This window comes from Pinus tabuliformis, chromosome 8 (genome assembly GCF_031772625.1).
Source record: "Pinus tabuliformis cultivar Carrire ecotype Pingquan chromosome 8, CPIR1, whole genome shotgun sequence".
Taxonomy (NCBI): domain Eukaryota; kingdom Viridiplantae; phylum Streptophyta; class Pinopsida; order Pinales; family Pinaceae; genus Pinus; species Pinus tabuliformis.
In genome coordinates, this window is record NC_142294.1 from 525,347,145 (window position 1) to 525,359,424 (window position 12,280).

At 28.9% G+C, this 12,280-nt stretch overlaps 1 protein-coding gene across 1 annotated transcript; it reads right to left on the reverse strand.

The window, feature by feature from the left end:
* Positions 1-1,995: 1,995 nt before the first annotated feature.
* Positions 1,996-4,306, reverse strand: LOC149236469 (uncharacterized). The gene is made up of 2 exons (XM_089461570.1): positions 3,873-4,306; positions 1,996-3,146 (listed from the first exon to the last, which is right to left on the reverse strand). Exons 1-2 carry the CDS (start codon positions 3,969-3,971, stop codon positions 2,565-2,567), a joined length of 681 nt encoding a protein of 226 aa, XP_089317696.1. The 5' UTR covers positions 3,972-4,306; the 3' UTR covers positions 1,996-2,564.
* Positions 4,307-12,280: the final 7,974 nt, after the last annotated feature.

Consider the following 12,280-nt stretch of genomic DNA (forward strand, 5'->3'; position numbering starts at 1 on the left):
TCTCTATCTTTTCCGAAACAATGATAAGTTGATTTCGTAAAATGTTTCAATTTGTTGAGATGTAGTGTGAGTGAACCAGTTTTTATTGTCCTCAAATATACAATTGGTTTTCTTAAAGAGAAAACCTTGGTTACTCTATATGCCTTCTACAAAAATCTCAATGTATTTCAAGCTTCTGGGGAAGTCTCCGGATATTGTTCAAAGTATTATTATGTCATTCGTGATTGTCATATCATTGATGACAAGAGCATCACAAGCTTAAGCTTCTTGTTCTTGGCTTGAATAGTTATTGCCAACTTGTCCAAGTATTTTTATTGATATTCTCACACTCAAAATGTTAAATCTGATCTGATTCTTCTAGATCAATCACACTCTGTTATTTGAGTTGATGTTTCAAGCCAGTGAGTGTGGCTTATCTTCAGGACACTGATTAGAAATCTGATCAAGTCTAGCGGAAGATATATATGTTAAATTTATAGCAATAAGCTTTGACTTTCTCAATGTGGAACCTGACTATCCTAAGTACTATTATGTCATTTGAGATTGTTAGAGCAATGATGACAAGAGCATGACAAGCTTAAGCTTCCTGTTTTTGGCTTCAACAGTTCTTGCCAACTTGTCCAAGTATTTTTACTAATATTCTTTCACTCAAAATGTTAAATTTGATTTGATTTTTCCAGATCCATTACACTGTTGTTTGAGTCGATGTTCTAAGTCAGCAAGTATGATTCATCTTCAAGACACTGATGAGAAATCTGATTAAGTATAGATGGAAAAATCTGATCAACTCTAGCGGGAGATATATAAGTTAAATTTATAGCAATAGGTTTTGACTTTCTCAATGTGAAACCTGACTATCCTTAGGCCGTTGATGGTCCTCTTAAACTGTTATACACTTGGTTGTGGGCTTTCCATTAATGCACTCTTAACAAAAGTTTCTCCAAGTCTGTGGTCCAACTTTCTTGTCAACTAACTTTACAACGCTTTTCCGTTCTATGTTCAAACACTGAGGAAATAGTTCTCTCCCTTGCAGAGGGCAGCAATTATATCACAGGACCAATTACCTCACAGAGAGAGGACACACCATGAAGGTTTTCCAAAAGGAAATATCACATTTCTTTACAATATCAAACATATTTATAGTACAAAAGTGTGACCAATTTGAAGACTAAAAGACAAAATAGATATTGAAGTATGAAGAAATCTGGCATAAAATAAACTAAACTATCAAAAAAAAACCTCTCATAAGACGCTGAAAATGATAGTACTAAAAACGATGCTAAAAAGTAAACAAACAGTATTTTTAGTACTTTATCATATGCAAAACTGTGTCCTAATTAATTGTAGTTCAGGCAAACATGTCTTATTCCATCAAAGATTGAAAGAATTAGCTTTATTCAACTAATTAAGATGTTTCAGATGTTGATGTGCCCTGCTGACATGGCAATTCATATACAAAATGGGGATTACTTTTGTACACCGATAGCATGGTAAGAAGATGAGTTAAGTTTATGGAACCACAGACAGTGCAGTACAGTTTGTTCAGAAATCCATACACCTCTTAGATATGTTGCTTCAATTTAGGATACCATATAGCTTTCTCTATTTTGTAACTATCTACAATCTGGTTTCAGCCTTTGGATCAGTACTTCCTAAACAGGGCTTTAATTAGTAAAGCCTCTTTCTACTTCAAGTGACTCTGTGTCTAATTGATTTATTGGCCTTCTGTTGAAATTTTCATCATTCCATCTCAATCACCAATAGTTACAAAGAATAGGGCAATGTTTTCTTTCAAATATCTGCTGTGTCTATTTCTTTATCCAATTAAAGACATAATATATCCAGTATAGTGTTTTAAGTCCTTGTTCAGCTGGATATATTTATCAAAGACAAAATGCAAAACTGTTTCAGAAAGCTCTGAAAACAAGTACAAATGTATTAATAACAAACTATTCCTATTACATACATGGAGTTAACACCTTGAATTCATCCGTATGGTTTAAGACTAGTAGCTTAAAATCAATTACTTCAATATAACTAGCTTAAATTGTGCTTTCCAGGGAAAGCAACACACTGGTTAATGACATGCCATAACTATATTTGGGATAGTTGAAACAGTGACTGTATCTGCAAGAAATAGAGGAAATGACCAAACAAAATAACTCCTCCCCAATAGCAATTTTCTATGACTACAAGCACAATCATAGTGCTAACTAACAGATTCTTATTTCTCCATCTATTTGTGCAAAATTACTGTGACTGGAAGCAAAACAGTAATTGTGACCTTCAAACCAATTTAATCAGATATCTAATACTGTCCAACAAACAATCAGCGTAATGCCAATATACTGACTTTCAGTGTAAAAGAGCAACTAATGGATTGTTTCATATGAGCTAACTATAATATTAGAGAACCTCTGAACAACTTAGAGCTGATCATCTAATGAAAATGTAGACAGCTCTGTCGAACTCCTGCAATTGCCCATTTTTTTATTCCCTGACATTGTATAAGAAATGAATCCCCTCCATGACTCATCCAACAACACAGATTTCAACCTAGGCTTCTATGCTCTTCCACAACAAATGCCAGAAAACAATGTAGGGAATCTTGATCCCACTGATTGATTTCCATGATCATGAGATTCTATAACAGAGCTCCTTCTTGAAACAGAATCCCTAGAGAAGCACCCAGTTAAGCAAGAATGGTTAGGTTCAGCCTGAACCATGTCAACGCTGGAAGGTTGTTGTCTAGAATGGGCTGAGGGAGGAGGAAGAATTCGACCTTCAGAGAAGAGTAAATTTCTAGCTGTGAAATCCTGGCCAGCTGTAAACTCATCATACAATATATTAATGTACATTCTTTCTCCTCCGTTTGACCCAGTTGTTCTTCTTTCCTCTTCTAGGAACTGTTCAAGCGAAGGATTGATGTGTCTCTGGCAGTCATGATCATCAGAATCTCTGCATAATCTCCACCAGCTCCTGAGTTTCTTAGGCCTTGTATTCTGCCTACTCCTCGGCGCCTCAGATTCTCTGGAGGGAATTTCTTGCCTACGAACAACAACTCTTGGAGATACCCCAACATCAGATTTAAGACCCATCAAGCTTCCTAGAGTGATGCTCTTGTCATAGAAGAAGGAACCTGTTGACTGTAATACAAAAGTGCAAACAGATTATGAATGTCTGAAATATGCATCTAAGTTGAAAACAAGGGAGAAGGATAACAAACACCAAATGTTTCCTCAGGGACATCACTAATGGGAGGAACGAAGAATAATCAGAATAAAAAAAATGATTTGGGTGATGAAATAATGGTGATAATGAGAAAAATATTCATCAGGGCTGCTATTACAATAAAACCCATCAGAAAAAATTTCGCCGAAGTCATGATTCAGATGAACAAATATGAAAACCAGTCAGAAAAAACTTCAACTGGGTGATGGCCAAAAGCAAGGGGGAAGGATAATAAAACACAAAAGGCTTCACCTGCGTTATCATTAACAAGAAATCTTCTGTTAGCCATGATTAACAACCTTTAATATTCATAGCTAATGTGTAAAATCTCTATCAGGCTCACAAGAACAACGAAAAAGTACAATCAATATCCAAGGAGGAAAAAAAATCTCGATCTAATCGATCACTAACAAATGTAAGTGACAAGAATCTGCATTTTTCTCATCATTAACAGCACCAATGAATCCCCATACCCAATAGACCTTCATCAACAGCAATGAAACCACAAAGAATATATGAGAAAAAATCTTTATTTGCGTTATCATAAGTTCAATAAAAAACAGCATTTTAGCAATCATTAACCGCATTGAAGAAACACAATCAACAGGAATTCAGAACTCTCAGTGGGCAAGTTGGGTCACCTCAGTTTCTAAATCTGATGAAGAGTATGAAGAAAAGCTTGGAGAAACAACAGCCATGGCATCCAAAAAATTGGGCTCTGCAACTCTGAGATTCTCCATGACTCTTGACTCTCACACTGGAGTGCTGAAAACCTGAAAAACCAGATCCAGTTCTCACAATTGATATCAACCCATCATATATGATTTTTAGTCATATTTTGCCGATCGCCAACTGACTGTTGGATATGCTTGATGGGCCTGCAGTTGGGAATGTGTTGTGGAAGGCAATCTGGTTATCATTACACTACAAGTTATACGTATTTTGGAGGGCTAGACACTCTTGTTATGGAAGGTCTGGTATGTTTGAAAAAAATGTATTGGTTTGAAAGGGATTGTTTGGCTTCTTGAGATCGGAGCTTGGCTTGTCAAGGGGCCATGTCTCTGTCAGAATTTGAGGCTTGTCTATTCAAATTCCAATTCTGCTCTTTATGATTTGTTGTTTTTATCTCGGGATTGAATTAAATTTAAATTCCCATTTCGTCCTTTTATGATGTGTTGTCTTCTCTTTTTCATTATTTTGGAATTGAATTAGGGGTCTGTACCATTTTGTAGGCTTTCAAATACCCAAAGCCCTTTGGATTCTCCTAGCCATTTAAGGACATCACATGGTGGATGTATAGTATAAAGGCAGCGGTGCGGTGGGAGACTCCCAAGGTTTCACACAGGCATCTATAAAGCATTATAGAGTTATATGTTTAGATTTTGAGCTGGCAACACTGGTGCTCAAAAGTGATTCTGTGTTTTAGCTGTTCATGCTCACAATTTCCGATTATTAGAGTGTATGTTTTGACAGGCTATATCCTACCTTGCACTGCACGAAAGAAAAGGACCTGGCAGGTAAAATCATTATAATGCATCTGGTTTGTACAACAAAATCATTCCTATCTTTTGAAGTGGATAAATGTTGTGTGTATGGGTTGGGTTCTGAGTTGTAAATAAGGTTTTTATGTTAGGGGGCATATAACATTTGATTGGATCCACCTTAACATCCACATAATTTTATAAACAGACGTTGATCCTTGACTCATTTAATATTATTTTTTTACTATGTAATAATTAAGTATTTTATTTTCGTTTATAAGTAAGGGTAAATTATTTTTCAGAATTGGGATAAAGCTATATTTTTTTTATAGGGTGGGAAAACTTATTATAACTTAGTGATCAAACAAGAAGCAAGATAACTATCTCTGGCTGCTATCAGCTAATGTAGGCTGACTTATCACCAATACTCAAGGAAAACCACGCCATCTAGATAACGTTAGTGGTCTGTTTACCGTTATTCAAGAAAAACCACCCCACTTAGGATACCCTGTTGGTGGTAGTAACAGGGCGGGTTTCTCTCTTGCCAGATGTCTTTGGATCCAAGGAAAACGAGTTTTTGTCCAAGCAAAAGCAATTTTATGACATACAAATCATTGCTTATCGTAAATTTAATATATTACACAAATTAAATTCAAATGAAAAAGATAACAATCATCTCTCTCAACAATCCAAAATAAACCCAATTAATAAAATAAGCTCAAGTATCATCTCAAAATCATTGCAACAATATATTCCATCTAAATTTAACATGTTACTCGAGTCAGCATTGAAGGAAGGGATTTAACCATCCACATTATGGATGTCGAAGATACCTGTAGTACATCATTCTTGAATAGTGTCATATTATGAATGTTACAGTCCTTGGGTTTATTCAAAGACATTAAATTTAGATGAAAAAAATAACAATCATTTTTTTCAATAATCTAAAATAAACTCAATTAACATACATACTATTATATATTAATATAAATTTATTTAATATTTACTCTATTATTATTTATTTTTATCATTCAAATTTTATTTAAATATTTCTAAAATAAAAATGCATTTTAAAATCACAATACAAAATAAATTTTAAAATTACTCTAATTTAAAATTTATACTAAGCTATTATCAAATATATATAATAACTTACTATTGTTGCAACAGTATTGGGAAGTTATCACTAAATTTTGTAACCTGGAAAAACTAAAACTAAGTACAAAAAGTTATCATTTCAAATATTAAACAATTTAAATTTTAAAATTACTCTAATTTAAAATTTATACTAAATTAATATCAAATATAATATATAATAACTTACTATTGTTGCAATAGTATTTGGAAGTTATATCTAAATTTTGTAACCTGGGAAAACTAAGTACAAAAAGTTATCCTTTCAAATATTAAACCCAGATGTTCAAAAAATTGTTATAAATTATTATTATTTTTAAATTTAAAATTAATATTATATCATTTTTAAAATTTAAAATTAAAAAGTATGTTAAAAGAAATTCTCTGGATGTTAAACTAGATTTAGATTTTGATGTTAAACCAGGTTTAGTTATGGGAAAAATGTGCAAAAAATACCTCTAAAAAATTGAAAATCTTTTTTTTGTTTTTATCTTAAATGAATCTACTTTTATTTTTATTTTTATTTTGAATCAACATATATAATTATATAATGATTTAAAGTTTTGTTATTAGTTTAGTTTCCATCCCTACAAACCAATCAAAGATTATAATGATATAATGTTTTGATTAATCAATGAAATGAAATAAAATAAAATAAAATAAACTATATATATATATATATATAATTAATATGACATAATTTAAAAATTATTTTTTAAAAATTGTTAATTAAAATAATAAAAATAAACAATATTGACTACACATAAAATTGAGAAATACTAAACTTATATAAAGTTATACCTATTTTGAGTTGACCATGGTTAGCTTTCTTGAATTGACAATGGTGAGATGTAAAGTTATATTTATTTTGAGTTTACCATAGTTAGCTTTTGATAATGTTTTGGGGATTTATTTTACACTCAAGTTCTACTTACATCCTGTCACATGTTATAATATATATATATATATACAGACACACACACACGCTGAATTCATATTATGCTAATATGTATTATTATGATACATGTTTTTATTTTATTTATTAAATATTTATGTAGTAAATTCACAACAATTTAAAAAAAATGAATATATATTAATTTTGCATTTAATTTTGAGTTGACCATGGTTAGTTTTCTTATAATGTTTTGGGGATTTATTTTACACTCAAGTTCTACATCCATCATGTCACATGTCATTTTATATATATATATATATATATATATATATAGATAGATAGATAGATAGATACACATGTTGAATACATAGTATGTTAATATGTATTATTATGATACATGTTTTTATTTTATTTATTAAATATTTAGATAGTAAATTCACAAAAAAATTTAAAAAATGAATATATATTAATTTAGCATTTAATTATGTTTTTATTAAATATTTATATTGTAAATATATAATGTCAATGTTCACATTTCAAAAAAAATAAGTATATAATTTTATTTAAATATATATTATTATGTCATGTGTTTTCATTTATTAGATATTTATGTTATAAAATTATTTTATCAATTTAGTATTTAATTATGTTTTTATTAAATATTTATGTTGTATTTATAATGTAATTTACAATTCAAAAAAATTTAAGTATATATTATTATATCATGTGTTATCTTTTATTAGATATTTATATTGTAAATTCATAATGTCAATGCTTATAAGTCAACAAAATTTTAGTACATATTAATTTAGTATTTAATTATGTTTTTATAATATTATTTCATTTAAAATTTGTTATATTCATTTTTATTTTATTTTTAAGTTATAATTATTTTTTCATATAACAAAATATTCCATTTTCCAATTGAGAGTAAGATGTTTAGTAAGGTTCAAGAATTTATAATAACAATACTCAATATCATAAACTCCACATCTTAAATTTAAGTAAAGAGGATAACTTAATCCAATCACCCAAATTAAATCCAATTAATTTAAAAATTATAAATTTATATTAATAAATATAATTATTTAATATTTTATTTATTAAAAAATAAATTATTATTTAATTTATATATATATATATATATATATATATATATATATATATATAATTAATAAAATCAATTATATTTATAGTATTTGTTTTCCATTTTATTAAACGTATAATAACAATACTCACTATCATAAACTCAACATGTTCTTAAAAAAAAAAATGGGGCAGAGAGGATAACTTAATCCTAGCCACCGAAATTAAATCACATTAACTTAAAAATTATAAATTTATATTAACAAATATAATTATTTAATATTTTATTTATTAAAAAATAAATTGTTATTTAATTTTAATATTTTTTTATAAATAAATTATTTATTATTATAAGAAAAATATAATAAATTCAATTATATCTATAATATTTGTTTTTCATTTTATTGAAATTTGTTTTCCATTTTATTGAAATTTAAAGATTTAATTAGACAAAATCCTACTTAATTTAAAATTTTTATCAATCTTAAAAAGAAAAATTATATTAAATTATTTTTAAATGAAACAAAATTTTATATATAGATTTTAAATTCCAGCCAAAACCAGCTAACACTTAAACGGGGTGGTATAATGACACGAGGGCCTGGTTAAACCATTGGGAGATCAAAGAGAATGATGCATTGCAAAACATTAATAACATTAAAAATATTGTTACTTCTAAGTTCAAAGAAAAAATGTGGTGTGAGAAAGATTTAGCGGCTAAAAGAAAATTAAGTTATTATAAGAGGGTCATCAACCCCACCCTAGAAGATAAAAAAGTATCTCTCCGTTTTAGCTAGCTCAAAGAAGAAAATTAATATAGCGAAGATTAGAATGAACTCTCATGAGCTCCATAGTGAAACAGGTTGTTGGGCTGAAACACCATGGATGGAAAGAATCTGTCATCTCTGTGATAATAGGAACATTGAGGATGAAAACCACTTCCTCTTAGAGTGCCCCGTGTACAACCACATTAGATCTCAGTTTCATAATCTTTGTAGCAATACTGACCTTCCTAGCCTTTTACGATGTCAAAATTATAGTGAGCTTGGGAGGCTTCTCTCCAAGCTTTTTGAGCATAGAAATAAAATCTTAAATCAAACTAAATAATTTGTTTCTTTAGGTCGGATAGAGCAAAGTTTGGTCTCAGTGGACATTAACCACCACCACCATCATCATCATCATCATCATATATATTTTAAATAAAATAAAATTTTAAAAATGTTTCATAAGTTATAAGAAATTTAATTTTATTATTATTATTATCCAATTTTAAGGTCACCGTCAAGCCACACACCAAATTAGTGTATGAGACCCCCTTGTTTGTGGGACAAGGGATCTATTAGGTAGCAAATTGGTGTACGAGACCCCCTTGTTTGTGGGATAAGGGATCTACCTGACACAGCTATTTGACTGTTAAGTTTATGAAGGCATACATACTCTACCCCTAGTTTTGAATGTGTGACCTCTTAAGAGACCTCTTAAGAGAAAACATATACTCTTAACCATTAAACCACTTTAAAATAACAAAGAAAATACATACCTCTCTATTTAATAGTTACACTTTATTTAAAAAACCATCTTTTAAAATTTAATCAAATCTAATATAATTTTTTAAATATTTTACTTTGAAAACAATTTATAATCTTAATAGTGCCAAAATATATGTGTATACATATTTTTCTATATTGAGAACAATTTATAAAAAATTTAATAATACTTTTCTTATTTTGAAAACAATTTATAAAAATTTATTCCTTATTATTTATTTCTTCAGATCTATTGATTTCTCACTTTGTCCTCAAGATGAACCACATTAATTGATTCGAAACATCAATCAAATTTAACAATATAATTAATCCGAAAGACTTATATCTACACTACTTTTTTTTATTTTGAAAACTATTTATAAAAAAAATTATGTGTATACCAACCTTTCCTTTCCTTTCCTTGTGGCTATACACCTTCATTAAAAGTAACTTGATAATCAACAACTTCAGGAATTCATAAACTTGAACCATATTCATTCGTTGCAATTTTTTTCTTTCATTAATAATGCCATTTACTTACATTAAAGTTATCATTTAATTTATTGGTAGATGACCTTATGTTATATAAGTGGGCTTTACTTTCAGGGTAAATGCTACGACAGAGTGGTATTTAGTGAGAATATATCTTTTAGGATAAATATAACTTGCTTCACATGATAGATTCGCTAAATAAAAAAAATTAGGCACTTTAATTATACATAATAAATTATAATGCTTTTGAAGTAGTGCACTAACCGTTTGGAATAAAGTAGTCAAGCTCTTTAAACACGGTTCCCTTAGTTAAGGAACATGTATTAATTCTCATTAATATAGAGATGTGACTAAAGTAGGATAAGATAAAATTTAAAATATTTTTTTAAGATCGAGATGTAGAATTTTATATGAATAATATAATTTGGTTGGAGTTAATTGTAAAAATAGAATATTTTATTTTTCGAGGTTGAGAATTTAAATTTAAATTTAAAGAAGTAAAGTATATATATTTGGTTAAGTAAATAATAAAATGGTTACATTGAGTAAATTTTTGTTCACATAAATAAATATGATTTTATTTTTCAATTTCATATTTAAAAAATAAAGTATTATTAGCAATTGTTCCAAAAGGTATAAAGAGAGGCTAATAGGATTATTAAATTAGAATTGTTGAATTTCTCTAGAAGAGATATTGGTTCAAGTCTAACGGATGAGCAATTTGAGCTGGCTAAACGCCTTCTAATTGTTTTTTTATTATGGTAAAATTATATTAATAATTCATTGGTTTTGCTTTCAATAGCTTCACAGGAATTTGAGGAGCAGGTATAGAATTGCTTTGTGGGATTTGATCTTAAAATCACTTATTTGTAGATATATACTCAATGAAATGTTAATTGGTTGAAACCCTGCACAAATCTTTGATATAAGCAAATAAGCCGAAAAGGTTGAAAGGCTTGATTGGTTTATGGAAAACCTCGTTTTCTTGGACTGGATTATTGTGCAATTACTTTTCTTTAGATGTTTTGTTTATATCTATATTACACTGAACACATTGAATGTCTTATTTCATTTTAAAGTAAGTTAATTACCCAAAATTAAGAAACCTCTATAGATGGCCAAGCATCTACAAAGCTTTCTAGTGACCAAGGCAATAACCACCATGTCTATCCCCTACCATTTGACAATGTTTCTCTACCCAACCAGATTGAATACTTAGGGAGGGAGAAGCAAGCCAATTACACAAATAAATTGCCTTTGGAAAGAATTATGCACATACATAGAGCAAAATCCAAATACTCTACCAAGAAGAAAGAAAGTTGTCCACACAAATTTGTTAAATGGATCCACTTTGTACGCTCATTCAAAGTGAAAATAATGAAGAGTGGTTTATATGTAAAGGCAAAGAAACTGAAATGTATTTCAATAATGAAGAAATAAATCTCACGTTTCTTGTTTCATGTAATGAAAAATGGCTTTATGTAAAGAAATAAACATTAAAAATTAAGAAATCTTGATGAAAAATTAATAAAAATATAAATACTCATTTGTTTAAGTGGAATGCATTTGTAGACATGATTTGTATTGTTAAGACACTCCTAAGTGTTAAGTTGTTGGTTTAATTTTCCGCCTTACCATGGGAAATTGAATATTAACACAGTTGAAGAATTGTTACGGATAATTTTAGATTTCCACGTCATTTTGGTCTGGGAGAGAGAGCATTGATAATTTGTTGCAGTGATCATATGTATGTAATTGATCTTTCAATTTGTTATAACTATCATATCATATGTATGTAATTGATCTTTAATTATTTTATTTACAGTGTACATATTATTCAAAAAAAAATATGTGTATAGCTTTTCAAATTTTGATTGTTTTTTGAGATTTACGGGCCTTAATTGATCTTTCAATTTTTTACAATGTACATATTATTCAAAATAAATGTGTGTATAAATTTTCAAATTTTGGTTGTTTTTTGAGATTTACAAGCCTGAATTGATCTTTCATTTTTTTATTTTTTTTACAGTGTACAGAGTATTCGAAAGAAATATGTGTAGCTTTTCAAATTTTGATTGTTTTTAAGATTCACATGCATTAACCAAAGCTCAGGGAAATAGAACACTAAGAGGCCTTAGATATGAATAGGCATCATTTTCTTGCTACAAAAAGTTTGGGAAATATGATAATATGTTTAGTTAAAGATAACTTGAATTAGAGTTGTCAATACGAGCATAAGGAAATTGGTTAAATAATAGGTCAATGAAAAAATTGACATTATCTACTCCATTCAATTAGATAGGTGTGAAATGAAGCCAAACCCCGGAGTAGCAAACTTAGTAGATTTTATTATAGATTTGAAGAGGAGAAATGATGATAGATCTTGTATAGAATTGGTATGGTAGATATTTGTACAGGTTCAAGAAGAGTTACAA